The sequence below is a fragment of the Manacus candei genome, unplaced genomic scaffold, assembly GCF_025592945.1.
Source record: "Manacus candei isolate 608988 ecotype Guabito, Panama unplaced genomic scaffold, ASM2559294v1 h1tg000067l, whole genome shotgun sequence".
NCBI classification, from domain to species: Eukaryota; Metazoa; Chordata; class Aves; order Passeriformes; family Pipridae; genus Manacus; species Manacus candei.
Window position 1 is genome coordinate 3,930,971 of NW_026138115.1, and position 22,201 is coordinate 3,953,171.

A 22,201-nucleotide genomic window follows, 5' to 3' on the forward strand; every position below is an offset into this window, starting at 1 on the left:
TTTCATTTTAAACCTATATCACATCTTTGAACAATGAGAGGACTTTTTGTCAATTTTCATATACCTCCCTAAATTGAGACTGTAATTATTGTTATTCTGGACAATTAAAATGATGGTGAAGAATGTTACTGATATAATTTCTATGGAAACAGTGGTTTTTCCCTTGGTGCATTTTTATTTTTTGGGTAAACATCTCTGACAGAATGACCTCTAAGGTTCACTGAAGGTACAGGTCCTGTTTCTGCATAGAATTTAGGCTTTTCAATCTTTACTTGTGATTCTTCTGAAATGCAAAATGCATTTGGCAGGTCAGGTTGTTAATAGCACCTCTGCTACGTGGCCTTCACATATTGCAAGTAAATTTTCATTTTTGACAGTATTCTCTTGATTTGTCCTGTGGTCCTGGTTTTCTCATTAAACTTACCAAGGGAACTCTAATGGCTCACTTGATCAGTAGCTTGCAGCCATTTTGCTGATAGCTGTTGTGAGATAATCTGTGTGATACTGCTGAACTCTTCAACTGCTTAAGCTCTTCAGTCTTGTAAGCTGTTTCTGGAAGAACTGTGGTTCTTGACTAGTTTGTCAGGAAGCAGCAGGACGGGGAGACTGCTCCATGCATTAGTGTGAGCTGGGAGCTAAGGTTGCAGCAAGGCAGGTACAGGTCAGTACCTCACTGACCAGTGGTGCAATCCCACAGTTGCCAAATGGGAAGATCAGAGCAAGTCTAGTGGAAGAAAAACAGGCTTGGGCAACAGTCCTGTGGTTATCAGAAAAGCTTGTTGTGAGGAGAGAGGCTTGAGGACAAGCCAAGATTTGAAATTGGTGGATCAGGATCAGTGAGGTACACAGCCAGGTAAAGACATACCTACAGCACAGCTGACACAAGGATCAAGAATGGGAGCCTGAACTTCTGCTCCCAGCTGAAGGTGGAGGAGGCCCCTGACAAGGTTCCACACAGGTTACTCAGCTCCATTTTGTCAGCATTGGTCTTAAGCAGAGGTGCCTTAACCCTTAGAATTGGGGAAAAAGATTGCGGAGCCTGTTGATAAGCTCAGGGCTCTGATATAATTATCCTAGGAAAGTTTTCACTATGCTTGTAGCCAAGCCCTGAGTTATGACTTTCAGGACTCTGATTGCATACACTCACAAATGTACAAAATAGGAACAATAATCATACTGTTTCTTGTATTCTAGAAATTGTGGGGTTTTTTGTTTTTGTTTTTGTTTTTGTTTTTTTAAATTCCTCACTGCTGCTATTTGAAACACTACTGATAGAACCCAGAGAGGGTCTAATGCAACCTGGAACTGTGACTTTGAAGTACCTTTAACAAAGGAAGAAAGACAACTTAGGACTTAAAGCATTTTTTCAGAGGTGTAGGCAATTAAGGAAGGTAGTTTCACTTCAGCATATTTCCCTGGATTAGTCAAATGAAGAGCAACAGCAAGAATTCTGTGGCACAGTACAAACACTGGCATCTATTCATACCTATGAATGATGTACCACTTTAGTCATTTGAGGAGACTAAGAAATGGATTTTGTGTTGCTATTGAAAGGATGAGAATATGATTTAGTTTGATAACCTGTGAAATTCTTTAGGTGGCCTCACATCTATTTAAATCTTATTCCTGAATGCAGTAGCATAATATATCCTTTATAGGCTCTGCTGTCTGAATTTGCATATTCCTAAATAGTTACTTTTTTCTTCAATGGCCTCACAGTCAATTTCCAAATATGCATTGAATAAAATAAACTGTTAGAGAGGACATTTTAGTGTATATTGTTTAAAATGTTTTTCCTTGTTAACTAAGAAAAAAGTAAAATAGAAGGGTCAATTGCCATACCGTTGTGGCTGAAACTATTTGTATTACATTGATATTGATAAATATGCACACAAAGACATTTCAGGACCTTCATGAAAACACATTAGTGTTACTCTTCAAAAGGATTCACTGCCTAGTTAGCGTGTTTCCAGTACTGTTATCTCTTGCTGCCATTTCTAGTTCCGAATTGGAGTCTGTGTTTCTGCATTTTCCTCCTTGAGCGAGACCATCTGTGGAAGTGTATCATGCAGGTGGTGTTTGGGATGGCCTCCTCCTCACTGAGTGAAGTGTTCCACTCCAGGTCAGGTAGCAATTACAAGTATTTATGCAGAGTGTTGGGACCTCTGTACATTCAATTTAAATTAGTTCCAGTAGCTGTTTAATACTCCAATACAAAGGTAGATACTTAATATCTTTTGCAGCAGCATTACTCTCCTGCACGTATTTTTTTTTTTGGTAATGCCTTCAGGAGAGTGTACTAGGGATGTTAGTTGCCACGCTGAACCTTCATGAGAGAATGATACCATGTGTGTTTTTTGAGCACGACTGACTTTTCGTCTGCTAGGCTCTTGTAGCTGATGCAATGGAGAGGGCACGCTTCATCATACAAAGTTAAGACCATATGAGAAGTAATAGAAATTGATCTGTGAGTTTTCTGCTCAGAAGCATTACTTAGGAAATAGAATTCTTAGGTACGGTTAGTGTATTAATAATCATATCACAAAATAGTCATTTCAGGAACTCTACAAGCAGTTTTGCATTTATCCAATATATGAAACCTGTTAGGTTGCTAAAAAAGAAGCCCCACTATACACAGAGTTTTAGGTAAGTTGTGATTTTCCTAAGTTTGATTTTTTCATCTATATACCTGATCTGAAAGTTGGTATGGAAAATTTTACTACTCATACAATAAAGGGGGAATTGTCCTTCACTGAGTGGAAAGACCATAGCTGTGTTAGATTTAATACCTTGTTTAAACTTGTTATGTGTTTTCAGAGTACCTCCAACAGTGAAGCATTCCTCTTGTCTTGTTAGGTCGTAACATTTTGAAACCTTCATAATGATGAGGTCAGATTAAGTGAATGAAGAAATTTAATTTGTCAGCTAACGAGTATGGACAAGCATAGGACTACCATAAGAATGTTGCTGAAAACCATAGAAGAACCCAGTCAAAAATGCATAGTAATTCGATTATTTCTCCATAACAAAAGTGTGACAAGAACCCGTAAGTAATCCTTGTCTGGACTGAAGAGTTTTTTAGTGGACTTCTGGAGAATCAGTCCTGAGAGCAGCCCTAAATGCCTTCAGTGAGCTTCCGTCTGGCTACCTGGTTCTCTTATGTGCTATTGCACTCTTACTCTCTGGCACTAGGTGCTGCACAGTCCCAGAGTTGTTGCTGCCAGATGAAATACATGCTATCAGAGACTACCTCTGACTTTCCAGCTCTAGAGGCCGTCTTTGTGTTCTTTGGCCCAACAATACTTAGTGTTTCTAGATTTTGGTTTTGTTGTCATTTTTTTTAATACTAACTATACTAAAGGAGTAATTCTTTAGCTATGTGACAATGTTCCTAGAATATTTTGTATGAATATGGAATGCAAGGAAGTTAGTCCAAGCCAATTTAATAGCTGAGGGGTCTCTGTCCCTTATATCATGTAGTTTTCATTTCTTAAATTCTTACACTAGAACTTATTTACTCTAGGCTTTAACCAAGCCTTTTAACTGTATCCTATCATCTCTTCTATTAGCAAGGAACTCCCATTGGAAAATACATACACTATTGAAGAACATTTGGGGAAGAGTAACTTTGGTTTGATTTATTTTTTACAAGTTAAAGAAATTATTTAAGGAGTCAAGTTTCGTGGTTTGAAGGAATGTCATAGTATTACAGTTTCAGAATGTGTCATATCTAATATTCAGGGTAGTAGGGACAGTTAAGAACAAAGTATTTGTACTGTAAGTAGTTGGAGAACACAAGCAGTCTTTCTGTTTCAAAGGTGACCTTTCATGTAGTTGGAGAAGTGGGTCCTAATTTTCAATGCAGAAAAGGATGGATTCAGTGAATACTTGGCTAACCCTCTGGTTAAATTAGTTTGTACAAACACTTGTGAATAAAATAAGCTGTAGGACTGCTGGACCCAAGTGTCTGTTGGAGCAGTGGCACATTATGTTTGGATGCAGTTCATAAAGTTGAAGAAGTACTTCAAAGACCATATAATTAAATGTTAAATAATACATCTTCAAATGGTAGAATAACTGTGCTAAGACACTTGAGTGCTTTCAACATCTGCAGTCACACTTTGGAATTAAAATTACAAATGCTCAAACGCTGAAGCATTTTCCCAAAGCAATATTTGTATGGCAAATAGATGCTCCCGTTAGGCTTGTGCACACGTGTAGAACAGTGTACTTGGAATATACCTCGGTATTCTAAACCAGATACTCTAGATAGGCATCTGGTTGTTCTTTGCAGGTGTGGGGTTTTTTTGTTCTGTTTTACCTATGTCACTAACTCTGTTAGTATTCTGGTAGATAACTTTGTCTCAACTCACCCTTTCCAGCATTCACACCTCTGTAGTCTTCCTTCATGATTTTTTTGGGATGCTTTGCTTTGATGTGTGTTTGGTTTGTTCCCTAGGCCTCTGAAACAAAATCTTATGGGTTTTTAAGACTTCATTTGATCTTTTTCTTTGTTTTTATTTTTGTTTCCATTTTTCCAGTGGTCAAATGGCATGCTCCTGTTTGCTCAGTCTATCTTTTATGCAAACAGCTAATTTGGCAACAGATGGGTGCATTTTGTGCTTAATGTTTGTATGGATGGTATGTTTCTCTTTATGTAACTTAGTTACCTGTGGAAGTTTAACAGAAACCTTACTTTGTTTAGTGCTCAGTAGCAGCATAATGATGACATCATTCACTCAGAAGGTACTCAACACATCAGCCCTTAGAATCATAAAATTGTCAAGGTTGGAAAAGCCCTTGAAGACCCTTGAGTCCAACTGTCAAGCTAACATCAGCACCATGTTCACCACTAAACCATGTCCTCAAATGCCACATCCACACATTTCTTTGAACACTTCAAGGGATGGTGACTCCACCAATTCCCTAAGCAGTCTGTTCCAATGCTTGAAAATCTCTTCCATTAAGAATTTTTTCTAATGTCTAATCTAAACCTCCTCTTGCCTCCTTTAGTCTTGAATCTTTCACTGTATGTAATCTTTTATTGCTCTAGGGCTGCTTTGGTGTTCTAAAAGCTGTTCTTTTGTACGTTCATTCAATCTGACTTGGATTCCCTGTCTGCCATGCTATGAGTAGGCATGACAATCACAAGATGCACTTTCCAACTATGCAGATCTTGCAAGATCAGTTTTCCTTTCAAAAGGAAAATTAATTTGATTTTTTTTTTTTGAGGCCCTGAACTAATGATGTTCTCTGCTTATTGAAGGAGTACTATGTAACAATCCCTTGGGATCATGTCCTTTACTCTAAGAATATTTTTCCTTTACTCTAAGAATATTTTTTTTTTTTTTACAAATACTAGTTTAGGCCTGGCACTCAGCCAGTTGTCTACCTGTGTCCTCCTAGCTGAAGATGTCTTCAGCCAGGTATTAAAAACCAGTTTGTTTCTCAGCTGCTGACCTTCGGGTGCACGTGATAAAATAATGCAGACCTTCACCTCATAGGTGTTGGGAAACACCTGTCCAGAATCTGTTGTCACTGTTTCTTTGCCCAGATTCCATACCATTTTTTGATTTGTTAGAACATTGAATCACACATTTTCAGTGCCTCTGGGCTGTGAGTTTTGTGGCACTAGAAACTAACACCATCCTTCCAGCACAGTATCTTCTTAAATAAGACATAATGGAATAGTCCTTTTTCTAAAGAGCTGGCTGCAAAAAGGCAGTTTGGCACAGTAGAGATGAGCCTTTTAGGAGCATGTTGAGCATGAGTGGTATGTTGGCTGTCTTGAAGTCTCATCTAATTCCTGTGATTCACTTTGGAATTGCAGTTCTTGTCCCACATACTCTGTTAGAACCTGTTGAACAGTTACTAGGCTTAATAACTGTCTGACCTACCATTGCATATGTTGCTAAAATGAATTTGCATTGCTGTAGACTAGGATGTGTGCTCTAAAGGACACATTCTTATATGACAGTGGTGACTGTTTCTCCATCAGTCAGGCTTTCCTGTAGATGTGGCAAGTTTGATTAGTCTCTGCAACAAAAAGGAGTTTCATCCTTTTTGTTTTTTTTGTTGCTATTAATGTGCTTTTTTTACTTGATGAGGGAGCTCATTAGACAACTCTGAAGGCATAAGACCTCTCTGTCATTGAGGAGAAAGCATTACACATGTTCTTTCTACAACTTCGTGTAGTTTCAAATGCCTACCTACCATTCCTTGGTTATAAAGCAGAGCCAAGTGATGATGCCACAGGATCATCAAGAACATGATGGTACAAGACTGCCATCCCTCTGTCAGCACTTTTGATTGAATTTTGGAGCTAGGTAATTGGTGTCACGCTGTGAAGGTCAGGGTACATAGTCTTAGTGAAGTCTGAGGTAGGTTTTTTTTTTTTTGTGAAGTGACTGTCTTCCTAATCTGCATTACACATCTCCATCTTGGACAGCCACAGAGATCTAATTCTCTGTACTAAAGCTGTTCAGTGCCCTTTCTTTTTTGATGAAGGGGAAGGAAAATGGGATGCTAAAGTAAATAATCTGGAGAAAAGACTTCAGTGTTCACACAGATGTGGTACTGAAAGTGCCCTAGTGAGTTAAAGCAGTTACATTTCACTAGGCAGCTCGGATCAGTCAGAATGATTGCAAGGAACTCATAAAGAGGGCAGTGTGCTATCTGCTTTTTTTTTATATTGCCATAGCTAGTATGGAGAAATTTTGAAGTTTGCTCTCTGTGTAGTACTACAGTGTTTATTAGAAACAGTCTGGTAACAAATTGGGACATCCACCATGACAGTGTGTAGCTCGTCTTGAAGAAAAAGTAAGGGAATATTACTATGTTTTTCTAATTTAACAGAGAGATGGTTTAACAAAGTGAACTGCCTTACTGCCCATGTGAACCTTTCTACGTTCATTGATCAAGAATCTTAACAAAATTCTCTTTCTATTGGTGGCTTCATGAAGTTAGTGCTCTCTTAAGCGGATAACTGGTTTGAAGTAGCCACTTCCTTTACCTTTATTAAAAGATATGTTATTGCATAAACATTGAGGAATGATGCTGAACTTGGTAAAGAAAAAGAAATAATAACCATCTGTTGTGTGCTAGAAGACTAAGACTTATCTCTAGATTATCTGTAAACATCAAAGAACTGATTTGCTGATTTGGAACAAACATAATGACAACCTTTCAAAGACAGGGTCAATATTGTCATACTGAGTTATAAGTGATGGGTTAACCACACTTCTGTTTCCATCCATTAGTGTCTGATTGCTAGCTGTTCTGTAACTCAGAAGAGGAAACTACGGTGTTTAAGGCAGGCATGCTTGAGTGAAGGAAGAAAATGAGCATTCTGTGTTAGGCAAAAAATTTCTTAAGCTTAAGTATTTGCAAGACGTGCATGATCAGTGAGAATTCACCTGTAAGTAATCCAAGTTCAGTTGTTTTTTAATAACATCCTTTGTTGTCTTATATCTCATAATGTGAAAGTATTAATAATGTAGATTCTGGAATTCAGATTCATATTATAAAGTTTAATGAAATGTAAATTTGGAGGAGGTTGTAGTTTTTGAAATTGGGATGAGGGGAGCCTGCATGTTTGATTTGTGAGTGAAATGTGCTTTCACAAATGATTGTTGAAATACAACTTATGTTTTGTGACGTAGTCACAGAGTGGTTGAAGTTGGAAGGAGTCTCTGGAGGTCATCTGGTCCAACCCCCTGCTCAAGCACAGTCATTTAGAGCTGGTTGCCCACAACCAATCCAGAAGCTTTTTGAATATCTCCAAGGAGAGAGACTCCACAACATTTGTGGCCAGCTTGTGCCAGTGCTCAGTCACCCTCACAGTAAATGTGTTTCCTCCTCTGGTCCTGTCACTGGGCACTACTGGGAAGAGCCTGGCTCCCTCTTCTTTGCATGCTCCCTTTAGGCATTTATGTACGTTGATGAGATCTCCCTAAGGCTTCCCTCTTGCAGGTGGAACAGTCCCAGCTTTCTCAGCCTTTCCTCATATGTTCCAGTCCCTGAATCATATTTGTGGCTTTTGCTGGACTCTCTCCAGTATGTCCATGTCTCATGTATGTGGGAGATCAGAACAGGACAAAAAATGAAACTGGTATTGGAGATAACGTCCTTTGAAAAGTTTTAAGTCCACATGAAGTGCGTAAAAGCAAAAACTATTAGTGAGTCCCCGTAAGAGGCATATTTACCAATGATAAATTTACATAAATGTTCCTAGTGAAAATTAATACTGTAAAAACTGTGTTTTGTAAGTAACAGCTAGATGTAGTTGATGAGGCCTGTAACTTAATAAAACAGAACATAAACAGAGGTTTCTAACAAAACCAGATTTTATGACTTCAAGTGTTTTGAAGTCCCAACTTTGACACAGATTTGCCTTCATAAGGTGCTGTACAATCTGTAGTTGAGTCAGAATGCTTTGCTTTCAGGCAGTTGTTTTGATAATCTCAGTTTGGCTGCATTATCTTTACTCTTTGGAGAGGTAGCAAGGGAAGAACAGTTTCTTCCTGCATTTTTCACTCCCCTTCCTTTTCCTTTTTCCACTTCTTTCCCGCTCCCTCCCTCGCAGCTGAAGGAAAAAAAAGAACAGAGACATTGAATAGCTTTAGATTGGCTGATGGAGGGCTAGGAATTTCTGACATTTTTCTTTGTTTACACTTTTTATTACACTATCTTTCTTTAAGATAACAGATACTGGAAAAGATAAATCAAAGAGCAACAATAGTTGTGTCAAAAGAAAGTGTCGTGAAGAGTTCATTATTATATGGTTTTATCTCAAGTTAATATTTCAAGTTATTATTGAACAAAATGAGGCCTTATAATTATTTTGAATTTAGACTTTTACCCCAAAAAACCAGTCACAGTATATGTATTTTAAGAAATACAGTTTAATAATATGCTGTTGGACTGTTTAATTTTTATGCCTCAGGGTAGCACAGAGCACTGTTTCTACTTTTAGAAGCTTCCTCTCGTTAGGGTAGTCTCTTATATAGCACCTGTTTTTAAACTCCAGATCTGAATCTACAAATGTAAAACCTGACTTTTGAAATATTTGCTTTTTTGAACACTCTTCTTTAAAGGACCTATCAGGATCTCTCCCCAAAATGCTAGAAGCTTGAAGGATAAGGGAGGAACAATGTTGCATGGCCCAAACACATGTCCTTTCGTCATTAGCAAGGTACAGCATGACCTCATGTTGACCTCAAAGGTAAATGGCTAACAGGGAACAATTATACATGCCTGTGAAAGCAGCTTAGTTTTGAACATAATCAAGAAAATAATTCAGTTCATAGAATAAAATTAAATTTACAACTCTGTCTGCCTTTCTCTTTCTCTCTCTTGTCTCTCTCCCAGTCTCTTCTTGAGAGAATGTTCTGTTTTATATACGTGTGTGTTGTGAAAAAAAATGTCTTTATTCTAGAGGTCATAAAGAATTCCTAAATATGGGGAACCCACAGGATCTTGTATCCAGTTTAGTCAAATTGTACATCTTAAAATGAAATTCTCTTTTTAATGGAAAGCTTTCATTTGTTATCTAGAGTATTGATATTGCAGCCTTCAGAATGTGTATGTATGTCACTTTGGGGAATTTTATGTAGTTCTGAAATGTATAGATGATTTAGATTTTGGGAAAGTTTTTTTTAATATCGATACATTAATTTTTATGTACTTATCTTAGACTGCAGCACAAACCTATGACATTTCATTTTTTTGTAGAAGACTAAGTATTCTGTAACATTATGTGATACATCTCTGCATATGATGGAATATTATTTAGCTAGCAGTTCTGAGCTATTTGGAGAAGAATTGCTGCCAGCATCTTGGAACTGTTAGCCGTATCTGTCCCGTATGATTTGTATAATATAATTGTTTGTAAATTCTGCGTTTTTTCTTTTTTTCTTTTTTTTTTTTTTTTGCTAGAATGAAAGAGCGTATTCCTTCTGTGGAACAATAGAATACATGGCTCCGGATATTGTAAGAGGAGGAGACACAGGACATGATAAGGTATGTTCTAATTGTATTACTGAAAATAAACTAATTCTTTAGGCAACATTGTTGTTCAGCTTGAGGTTTTTTTTGTAAAATGTGACAGTGTCTTATTTAAGCATGCATTTTCAGGTTGTCCTAAAATAGATTATTGCCTGTATCTTCAATTGTCTGTTGGTGTATTTTCTTCTTTTAATCTTAAGTAAAAGACATATTTATAAAGGTATTGAGGCTTATTTGTGTTCTGTTCAAAATTTGTTCTAAATGTGCAGCAGAACAATAAACTTAGCTGACACTTCCCTTTACATAAATACTAGTTCAGAGTGGAAAAATGACTGGTTTGTGGTTAATTCTGATATATGTTTTAAATTGGACATCAGAGAAATCTGTTGTCTACATTGAAATATGGAATGGATTATTAATGTTATAAATGTTCTCATATTGTAAAAATTAATTGTTTGGCTTGTGGCTCAGGTTTTATTATTTTATTAAAGTGTCAGTAATTGATAGGAAAGATCAAGACAACAATAATTTACAGATGTAATTTGAAACAAATAAAAACCCCTACCCCCCAAAATAATTCTACAATATTCGTAGATAAATTATTTGGATTGCTCACTATACTGGGAAGTTTTGAAGATTATTTAATCTCTGTGGTTCTTCTGCTGTAAACTGAGTTGACTTGTCTTTCTGTTGAGGACCATGGAATGTAGTTGATTACAGTTCCTCTTATCGCAGCCTGTTTAAGAACTGGAAAAGTCTGACTTTTGCCTGAAAAGGTTCTTTCTTTTCCTTCTCTATGAATTCTACAGTTCTTTTGGTCTGAGTTTGCATTCAGGTAGGGAACACTGTAGTGGGCACAGCTGGGAGTTGGCAATTTGAAGTACAGCAGGATGATTACCTCCCTGATTCTTCTACTAAACATAAAATAGAATGTGCTTTGTCTTTTCATTTAGTCATTGTCTCACACCTACTTTGGATTCCACTATAACCTCTGCATCTTTTTCTACTGTTCTACTTGCCCAGTTGTTATTAAAAATGGAATTTTAAAAACATACGAATTGAAGCTCTTTCCTGTACTCTCTTTCCTAGTTTAGTCTTGCCACTTTCAGAGCATCTCAACGATGTGTCAGTCACCTTGAATTATGATTCTGGCTTTTCAAGTGCTTATAAATTCAATCTTGTTACTGATTGAAAGAAGAATCTCTGTTCTGTTATCTTTGTTTCTATCTGATACTTTCATTAGATGTAGTGCAGAATCATACAGTATATATGGAATATAAGGCATAGCTTCACAGTTTAATACCGAATGTTAGCTGATAATATAAGGGTGATTTTGCAGTTAGATATGTGATGTTAGTTCTTTGCACCACACACTCATTACTTACCATTGGCAATGTCATGTGTTGTTGTGTTAGGTGGTTTTTAGTGTATTTTATACTTACTGCATATCTAACAACTTAAAAACCTTACAAAAAGAGAAAATTAAATTGATTAATAAGAGCATAGCATACTAAAGCAATGTTTATGATTTGTAATATCTTCTAGATTATTGCATTGTTTGTCTAAAAGACTTGTCTAACATTTCAGTATTTTTTTTAAAGTTCGATTTCTGATTCCACAGATCCTCCTTTTCTTTTGGAAAAACACATGCCAAGAAAAAATTGTTGGGATTTTCTCTGAGAATCATGTATTTGCAAAGATAATTAGTAACAGTACAGAGACTTCTTCAGCTAATTCTTTTAGATACTTTTGGCTGAATATATGAAGCATCGGATTTTGTGTATATTGAGGCAAAAAAACTAAAATAAGAGGCCTAATTGTCATAATTTCTCTAGTTGTCTTGCTGTATTGTATTAATGTTGCCACTATAAGTAAAGCAGAACTTCAGTTTCATTGATTAGCAAATTTCATGGCTGTAAAACTGAAAAGTTCAAACACCTGTAGTTAAATTAATTTTGTTGAAAGGACTAAACTGCTTCCTGTATTATTCGTAGTAGTATCATTTCTTTTGAAAGAGAGAAATACTTTGTAAGTTACGAGGTATCAGAATATGAATAATATGATTAATATATAGGAAGCCAAATATCCCATGTGTTATCAAGGTCCATCTCTCTAAGGCCCCTGAGGTGCAGCGCTGGCACTGGATGACCATAGCTAAACAGTGTCTGTACCCATGAGGAGCTGCCCAAGCAGAATGGTAGTAGGGAAAGTAATAGGAACCAAAATGAAGAAAACTGCCAAAGTTTTGTGCTGGATCCTTACTTACTGGCCTGAGTGAAGGAGCAAACAGGTGAAATGTGAACTGGTGTGAGGTTCTGCACCTGGGTTGGGGCACCCCTGGTATCAATCCAGGCTGGGGTGAACAGATCAAGAGCAGCCCTGCTGAGAAGGACATGGGAGTGCTGGTGGATGAGAGGCTGAATATGAGTTGACCATGTGTGCTCACAGCCCAGAAAGCCAAACGTGTCCTGGGCTGTGGCCAGAAGGTCAAGGGAGAGAATTCTTCCATCTGTCTGGTCCCCACCTGGAGTTCCCTCAGACCCCACATGCAGTGCTGCATCCAGGTCTAGGGTCCCCAGCACAGGAAGGACATGGACATGTTGGAGCGAGTCCAGAGGAGGGACACCAAGGTGCTTAGAGGGATGGAACACCTCTCCTGTGAGGAAAGGCACAGAGAGTTGGGATTGTTTAGCCTGGAGAAGGCTCCAGGGTTACCTAATTGTGAATCTACAATACCTGAAGGGAGCCTACAGGAAAGATGGAGAGAGACTTTTTATAAAAGCATGTAGTGACAACACAAGGGGGAATGACTTTAAACTAAAAGAGTAGAGATTTAAATTCGATATTAGGAAGAAATCCTTTACTGTGAGGGTGATCAGGCACTGGAATATGTTGCCCAGAGAAGTTATGGATGCCTCATCTCTGGAAGTGTTCAAAGACCAGGCTGGATGGGGCTCTGAGCAGCCTGGTCTAGTGACAGATGTTCCTGTCCGTGGCAGATGGGTTGAAACGAGATGATCTTTAAGATCCCTTCCAACCCAAACCATTCTATGATTTTATGAATGAGATAAAATTGAATAGCATTTTCAGGTGCCTGGATTAACTGTGGCCTGTGATCTTAAATTGTGCTTTTTGAATGTTCCTTAATTTCATTCTCAAGCTCATAAAAGCTCAACTACTTCTTAGCAAGGCTTAGCTTCCTCTGTACGTTTAAGAATTCTTATCACTTCATAATGGCAAAACCAAAAATTAAATTTGAGGGGTGGAGCAAAAGGAACTTTAGTAGTCAGTGGAAAGAGTTCAGCTTGAGAAATTAGTTGAAGAAGCTAAGTGGAGAGATTTTAACATAAAATTAATTTATTGTAGAAAATACCTCCAATCGGTACTGCAGTTATTTATGCTTTACTGTATCCAGGTTTGCCTTTGATAGGTAGGTTTTTCCTATGCTAGTTCTTTTCCAAGTGTATTGTTTTGTTCCTTCTATTGTTAAAAATTTTTCTTCAGTGTATCATAACGTACATAATTACTGTTATTCTATAGGCTGTTGATTGGTGGAGTGTTGGTGTTCTTATGTATGAATTATTAACTGGAGCATCACCATTTACAGTCGATGGAGAGAAGAATTCCCAAGCAGAGATTTCTAGGTAAGATTCAAAGCAGTAAAGTATATATGCTTGCTCACAGATGATCCTTATGCCCTAATAAGTGTTTTTTGAGGGTTTAAATCTGAAATTTAGGAAGCAAGTGCTGCCAGGGTAACATTTTTTGTGCTCCAGTTCTGTTTAACAGAATGACATTGGAAGTAGATAGTTTTTATTAACTAAGAGAACTGACCTTTACAAAAGACCTATTTTGCTTAAACTACGAGGTAACCACAGCTTTGTAGATACTTAATCTTGCTGTGTGTTTACCCTTGAAAAGGAAGTCATATGAAATATCAAATTATATGTAAATATAATTATCACATTCAAAATCTTAGTACATGAGGTATATCTTTAGCTAGAGATATTTTTCATCAGCTCTTACCTAGAACACTCTGGCAGACTGCTGGTTTAAAGTGTCAGAATGTGCTCTACTCCCAACTTTTTGTTACAGGTAATGTTTATTTTATTAGTTTATAACATGAAACAAAGAACGTGATCTTTTCTAGCCCTACTTGTATATCTGAGAAGAAATGAATTTGATACTTACAGAAGTGAAATAACCTATACTGTTCCTATCTGTTACATGGAAAACTTTTTGTTACGATCATTAATCTCTACACTTCAAAGTTTTGTTTTCAGTACCCATGTAAAAGCACTGGAGCATTTTCAAAAGACAAAGCAATAACCTTTCCTAAAAAACATTACTGAAATCTCTCCCAAAGCTAGCATTTCCTCTTACTGGATTTCTTTTGGAGCAGGGAGTTGAAGGCTTAGATTGTTCAAATTAGTAACTGCTGTCAAGGTGAGCTTGTAAGTCCTGTCCCCAAACTAAGAACAGTTTTGCCTCTACTGGAAGATATTACTGTGGTTCTTATCCTCACCTAAAGTCACTTGATGTTTAAGGTTGTAATAGATGACAGAACAAACCTCAATTACGTAGAGAATTTATTTTACTTATGTTATAAATTCAGGCAATTTCTTGAAAGTTTGAGACCTGTTTATTGGTTTTTAGTTCTCTACCAGAGCAGGATACTTAGAGGGTCACTAGAAAAAACTGAGGGAAGAGGGGAGTCCATTAATAAAACAAAATTCAGTACTTCACCCTCTTGATCATTATATTACAGTTATAACTTAAATTATGTCTTTCTGGCCTATTTAAGGTTAGAAATTTTGTTGATTGCTTACTTACTATGTTTGAGTTTGATAATTTTGATTCCCAAGATTTATTAAATGGAACTCTGAAGGTGTTACAATTTTTTTTAGAGAGAACCTTGACCTGAATTTTATAGATATAGTTTTCCAAAAACTGGGAAACTGTTTAGTTATGTATTCCAGAGGATTTGACTTTCTTTTGGTAGGTCCTTATGTGCTCTTTAAGATATTAACATTTCTGATAATTTCAGATTAAATTCAATGGCGAGAAACCACAAGGTTGCTAACATCTGTCCTCTGATGGTTAATAACCTAATTTCTGATATTAATTTAGTTGTGGCACATTTACTGTATTGTTGCTCAGTCTGTTTTTGTTCTGGTGGGTGTTTATGCTACACATTTATAGATAGCAGTCCTGTAGTATTTCAGCTTTTATTCTGATAAATTTAGAAGTTAAATTCTTACAGTTTCCTTTAATAAAGATGTTCCCTAGTCTTCCTGTTTCTTGAAAAGGCTTTTCTTAACTCAGCTTATGTTTTTCTTACATATGGACAATTTATTCCTGTTGATGTTTCAAGAGGATCTTGTTTAAGGGAAAGAATAATACACCATCTGAACAAAAAAATATTCCTTCCTTTGTTCTTCAACTCCTCCTGTTGATGCCAACTGTGGTCTGATAGATATAATTCCTTCTCCTTTTCTATCACTTTCAACTGATAAACTACTAGCTTATAGCTGAAATCTTATTAGTCCCAGCTATGTGACTGCATTTCAGACTTGATTTCATCTGTCTTGTGTTACTTAAGTACGCATAAGACCCATTGCTTTCTGAATCCTTTCCACGGATAGCAATTTCTGTGTCAGATGACAGCAGTTTTGTGTGTTTACAGTTTATTATGTCATGAATGTTATGTTCCTTTTAAGAACATATGAGAATGTTGCTGCTGTCCTGGCTGCTGCACTGAGTCGTGTGGAAACTTCTGGGGAATAGTGGCTGCCATTCAGACACAGTGGGAGTGTGGCAGGGGCTTTCCCCAAGGGTACGGTAGAGCAGGCAGAACAGAAATCAAGTACTTACAGTTGCCAGTGGTAAGGAAATTACTGGCACAGAGATATGAGTTGGTACAAACTTCTTTCTTGGTAGCAAAGTTGTTCTAACCAGAATTTATATTGTTAAATATGCTTAAACTTGTCAGTTGCAGCAGACTCAAGAATTCAATTTTTTACTTGGTCACAAACTCTGAAAGCATAGTTTCCATGGCCTTTGATTTTTCTGAGTTTAAGGAAAAAAGTCTTCTAAATGAATCCAGGTCCTTCTTTTATTTTACCTAGATGGTATCATGGTTTAACCCCAGCCAGCAGCCAAGCCCCACACAGCCGCTCGCTCACTCCCCCACCAGAAGAACTGGGGAGAGAATCAGAAGGGTAAAAGCCAGAAAACTCATGGATTGAGATAAAGACAGTTTAACAGGGAAAGCAAGAGCCATTCATACAAGCAAAGAAAAACAAGGAATTAATTTAACACTTCCCATGGGCAGGCAGGTATTCAGGCATCTCCAGGAGAGCAGGGCCCATCACATGTAACAGTTATTTGGGAAGACAAATGTCATCACTCCAAATGTCCTCCCTTCTTCCTTCTTCCTCCCATTTTATATACTGAGCGTGATGTCATATGGTCTGGAATAACCTCTTGGTCAGTTTGGGTCACCTCCCAACTGGTTGTCTCCTCCCAACTTCCCATGTGCCCCCAACTTCTTGCCAGCGTGGCAGTACAAAAAGCATAAAAGGCCTTGGCTCTGTTTAAGCCCTGCTCAGCAAGAACAAAAACATCTCTATGTTACCAACCCTGTGTTCAGCACAAACCCAAAACACAGTCCTGTATTAGCCACTGTGAAGAAAATTAACTCTACTCCAGCTAAAATCAGCAGAGGTGGGAAGTTATCTTAAATATTATTAGATAATTTTATTTCCTTGTGTGGCACAATGGCTGTCTGGTGTTAAATTTGACCAAATTTTGTTCTAAAATCTCTCTCTAATGGACTTGCAGTTCTCGTGTCAGATATAATTAGTATATGGTTTCTATTTTTTTTTTTTACTCTTTCTGATGAGAGATTATGTTGTTCTTTTGTCATAATCTTTTTGGCAACACAACAGTTGTGTTCTGTGGAAAATGCAATTTAAGAAAGTGCCTACTATCCCTATGTCTGTGTCGCTGAAGACTCTTTTCGTTCATATGCTTGGTGTTATGGGTTATTAGACTTCATTAAAAAATAAATCCAAGTATCTCTCCTTTTCTAGTATGCCATCTCCCCTTTTTTTTCCTTATTCCCAAGTATTCCTTTCATTTTTGAGAATTCTGATTGTCCATTGCTGCAGAGCCAGGGATAGGACTCATCCTGCAAAATCACAGGCAAGTGCTGGGTTTGATTTTCCTTTTCACTGTGAGTGATTCATAGTGCTGAATTCAAAGACAGACAAATACATGAACACTGTATGAGCCATTGTTAGAGCCTTGAGTGACTTACCCTTCAGTACAGCACTTCAGTAATGTTGTTCTAGTGAAACCAGACTCTCTTCCCTTGATCAAGCTACTTCACCAGTTTCTGCTCTTTCACATGTTGATCCAATCTGGTCTTTCTTTTCTGGCAGCTTGCTTTCCATCCTTCAATCCCATGGTAATTGTAAATAGTTCTTGGAACTTTTAAAGAATGTAGCTTCAGTCTTCACTACATCTCTGATGTCATTCCATGAACCAGTCCAGAGCATCATCAGTATTTTCTAGTATCAGTTAACCTCAAAAGTATTTCTGAATGAAAGCTACTGGCATGTATTAATGCAGCTTACATGGAGTCTGCTTGTACAGCATAGCAAAATGCTACTTTCTCTGCAGTGGGCTCTAAGAGAATCAACAGATGGACAATATCCCTCAATATAAAACTTAGCAGATGTCTGCTGGAAATACAATACAGCAAAGAGGAAGCAGTTTAGGAGGTTCCTGGAATGTGTGGAATATAACTTCCTGACACAACTAGGGAAGGTACATCACTGGACCTGTTGATTGTGAAGAGAGAAGTGCTGGGGGTGATATGATGGCTCTAGGCTCTCTTGGGCAAAGTGATCACAAAATAAGAGTTTTTTATTCTTGGAGAAGTAAAGGGGGGATCAGAAAAATCTCTAAATTGTAATTCTGAAGGGCAGGCTTTGGCTGATTTAGGACACTGTTAGAGAGAGTCCCTTGGAAGGCAGTCCTGAAGAGCAAAGGAGTCCAGGAAGGCTGGACATCCTTCAAGAAAGAAATCTTAAAGGTGCAGGAGTAGGTCATCCCCATGGGCCAACAGCCCAGTTGGTGGGAAAGAAGTTTGGCCTGGTTGAACAGAGCTTTGGCTGGAACTCAGGAAAAAAAAGAGCAGTTTATGACCTGTGGAAGAAGGGGCAAGGCAACTCAGGAAGGCTACAGGGATGTTGTGAGGTTATGCAGGGAGAACATTAGAAGGACCAAAGCCCAACTAGAATTTAAGCTGGCTACTGCTATAAAAGATAATAAAAAAATGTTTCTATAAATACATTAGCAACAAAATGCTAAGGAGACGAGGAGAAGGTGAGGTACTTCGTGACTTCTTTGTCTCTCTTTTAACAGTAAGACCTGTTGTTCTCCAGAGGTGCCCAGCCTCCTGAGCTGGAAAACAGGGACAGGTAGCCTAATCAAACACCCATAATCCAAGGGGAAATGATCAGTGACCTGATACACCGCTGAGGTGTTCAAAAGTCTATGGTCCTAAATGAAATCCATCCAAGGATACTGAGTGCTCACTGAGCCACTTTCCATCATTTATCAGCAGTCCTGGCTAACAGGGAGGTGCCAATTGACCAGAGGTTGGCAAAATGTTCCATCTACTGGAAGTGGCAGAAGGAGGATCTGGGGAACTACAGGCTTGTCAGCCTGACCTTGGTACCAGGGAAGGTCACGGAGCAGATCATTTAGGGTACCATCACATGGCACGTTCAGGACAACCAGGGCATTAGGCCCAGCCAACATGGATTTATGAAAGGCAGATCCTGCTTGCCTGACCTGATTTCCTTCTATGACAAGGTGACCCACATAGTGGATGACAGAAAGGCTGTGGGTGTTTTCTACCTGGACTTTAGTAAAGCCTTTGACACTGTCTCCCACAGCATTCTCCTGGAGAAACTGGCTGCTCCTGGCTTGGATGGGTGCACTCATCTCTGGGTAAAAATGGCTGCATGGTGGATCCCAGAGTGTGGTGGTGAATGGACTTACATTGAGTTGGCAGCTGGTCACAGTATTGGGGCCAGTTCTGTTAATATATTTATTGATGACCCAAACAAGGGGATTGAGTGCACCCTCAGTCACTTTGCAGATGACACCGAATTGGGTGGGAGTGTTGATCAGCTGGAGAGTAGGAAGGCTCTGTGGTGTAAGGATCTGGACAGGCTGGATTGATGGACCAAGGCCAATGGTATGAGGCTTAACAAGGCCAAGTCCGGGTCTCACACTTGAGTCACAACAACCCCATGCAGTGCTACGGGCTTGGAGCAGAGTGGCTGGAAAGCAGCCTAATGGAAAAAGGACCTGGGGGTGCTGATCGACAGCAGCTGAACATGAACCAGTAGTGTGCCCAGGTGACCAGAAGGACAGTGGCATCCTGGCCTGGATCAGAAATAGTGTAGCCGCAGAATCAGGGCAGTGATTGTCTTGTACCTGGCACTGGTAAGGGCATACCTTGAATCCTGTGCTCAGATTTGGGCCCCTCACTACAAGACAGACATTGAGGTGCTGGAGTGTGTCCAGAGAAGAGGAACGGAGCTGGTGAAGGGTCTGGCACACGAGTCTTGTGTGGAGCAGCTGAGGGAGCTGGGGGTGTTTTGTCAGGAGAAGAGGAGGCTCTTGGGGGGACCTTATCGCTCTCTACAACTACCTGAAAGGAGGTTGTAGTGAGGTGCATGTTGGTCTCTTCTCCCAGGTAATAGGTGACAGGATGAGAGGGAATGACCTCAGATTTCACCCAGGGATGTTTAGATTGGCTATTAGGGAAACTTTCTTCACTGGAAGGGTGGTCAGACATTGGAACAGACTGCCCAGGGAAGAGGTAAAGGCACCATCCCTAGGGGTATTTAAAAGAGGTGCAGATGTGGTACTTAAGGACATGGTTTAGTGGTGGGTTTGGCAGTGCTGGTAAATGGCTGCACTCGATGGTCTTTTCCAACCTAAACAGTTCTGTGATTCTGTAATCATAGCTTTCTTTTCACATAGCTAAATACCACTTCATTGTTAATTCTGCCTATAAAAAGAAATTATTTAAAACAATAATCTTGGTAAAAGGCAGGAGTTACTGATTCTGTTGCCAAAGAATTTTCCATTAGGTAAAATGAGGCGTGTCTGGGTCTGGAGCATCTCTCTTATGAGGAGAGACTGCGGGAGCTGGGCCTGTTTAGTCTAAAGAGAAGACTGAGAGGGGATCTCATTAATGCATATAAATATCTCAAAGGTGGGTGCCAGGAGGGTGGTGCCAGACTCTTTGCAGTGGTGCCCAGCGACAGGTTGAGGAGTAATGTCCGTAAACTGAAACACAAGAAGTTTCACCTCAACATGAGGAAGAACTTCTGTATGTTGAAGATGGCAGAGCACTGTAACAGGCTGCCCAGGAGGTTGTGGAGTCTCCCTCTCTGGAGACATTCAAAACCCACCTGGACATGTTCCTGTGTCACCTGCTCTAGGTAACCCTGCTGTGGTTGGACTAGATGATTTCCAGAGATCCCTTCCAACCCTAACAATTCTGTGATTCTGTGAAAATACAGTGTTATACGAAATTATTATTGGCAAAATATGTGTGCAAAATTGTTCTAGTAGATATAATCTTTATAGGGGATTCCTTCCCCCAAGAATTTAAGGAGTGGTTTCTACACAAAGAGCAGAATGTCAAATAATATGAACAGTTATTTTATAAATCTGTCTCAGCTTCAGCTTGGACTTTCTGTGCAATTACCACCTCCATGGTATGACCAATTACAGTTCTCAGGCTGACCAAAGACGTGCAATGTCTCTAGAAATTTGCAATTAGAAGGATGAGACTAACTTGTGTTGCTGCGGAAGTACTTCTTTTGGCTAAGAATTTTCTGGTAACTTTGCAGTGCAGGATTCTTTCCACTGCTTGTGTTTGTTTTGCGTTCCTTTTCTTATGTGAAAGTTTATATTTGCATTAGCAGCCTGGGACACTGGCAAGAATCTTACTGCTAACACTTTTCAGCATCACTACTGTAGAGACTGATTTCCTAAGGCTGCCCAGAGAAATTGTACTCATATATTCTCTTTGTTACTGATTTTACCAATCATCCCAATTCAGCATCTTTTTTCAGTGAAATTTAATTTTTTTAATCTGACTTGTCCATCTTTAATCTCTTGACATGTTTTAGATGGAAAATGCTCTAAAATGTCTCTTTTGATTTCTGAGGACATCACAGAGTCTCAATCTCATTGCTTTAGAAATCAGTTTAAAAAAATATTGACTGAAGTTGTTTTTCCTCCCTCTGAGAGTCCAAAGGGAATTTACCTCTTTCCAAGATCTTTGTTGCATACCTTTCTGATTCTTTCATCAGACAGATTGATAAATAGATTTCCTCATACTTCTCTAACTGAAGTGATTTTCAAGCTACAAAGACACTGTAGATTTAATTGGCCCTCCTGTAAATAATTTTTTATTATCAAGGTGTCCTGTCTTCTGTCTCACAACAGGAAGGTTTTCTTACTTCCTTACCTGCTCCCCCTTTCTGAAACTGGGTGATTTCTGAAGAGACTGAATCTTTACTTCTCCACCACTCCTGCAGTGTAAGAATCCTCTTGTTTAGTGATGTTTAAATTTGGTATTAACATCCCTAATTAAGAAATCATTTGACAATATTGTGTTTTCTTCTCCTTTTCTGTAAAGTGAAATGTGTCCAGAAGTTGAAGAGAAGGCTTATGGTTGCAGTTACTTCTGCTAGCAGAATGGCTGTGATTTAGACTCTTAGTGGCAGATAATCCATACATCATTCAAAGAAACAATCCTGGACCTCTACGCCAGCTTAAAACTCACACTGTATTTTCTTAACTCATTTCAGTGCTACTTAAACCAAGAGATTAGCTTGCTTTGTCTTTGTGTTTGCTTGAAATTGGATACTAAGTGAGTAGAGGCTACCCCTGGGATATGTGCATTTTGAACACTGCCAGGATAGGATTATTTGGGAAACAATCTGCTTGCATCTATTTTTGGACTAATCCAAGAAGCTACATGTTTCAAGACAAAAATTTTCCCATGGGATAACTGACTCTAAGGATATGTCATGTAGTAACTTTAAACAAAAGTTAGAAATGTCCTGCAGTGATCAACTTCAGCTCTGTAAAA

The 22,201-nt window shown here is 38.6% G+C and overlaps 1 protein-coding gene across 7 annotated transcripts in view; it reads left to right on the top strand.

The window, feature by feature from the left end:
* RPS6KA5 (ribosomal protein S6 kinase A5) overlaps window positions 1-22,201 on the top strand; it is a 78,780-nt gene that overhangs the window by 34,582 nt on the left and 21,997 nt on the right. For 2 of the 7 annotated variants that reach the window (XM_051806617.1, XM_051806619.1), the window contains exons 2-4: window positions 9,096-9,223; window positions 9,937-10,020; window positions 13,546-13,649. In XM_051806617.1, the coding sequence (XP_051662577.1) occupies window positions 9,152-9,223; window positions 9,937-10,020; window positions 13,546-13,649 (260 nt within the window). In that variant the 5' untranslated portion in view covers window positions 9,096-9,151. Of the gene's footprint in view, window positions 1-422; window positions 3,047-9,095; window positions 9,224-9,936; window positions 10,021-13,545; window positions 13,650-22,201 lie in introns of those variants that run through there. The other 5 variants (XM_051806614.1, XM_051806621.1, XM_051806615.1 and 2 more) reach the window with 4 other exon arrangements.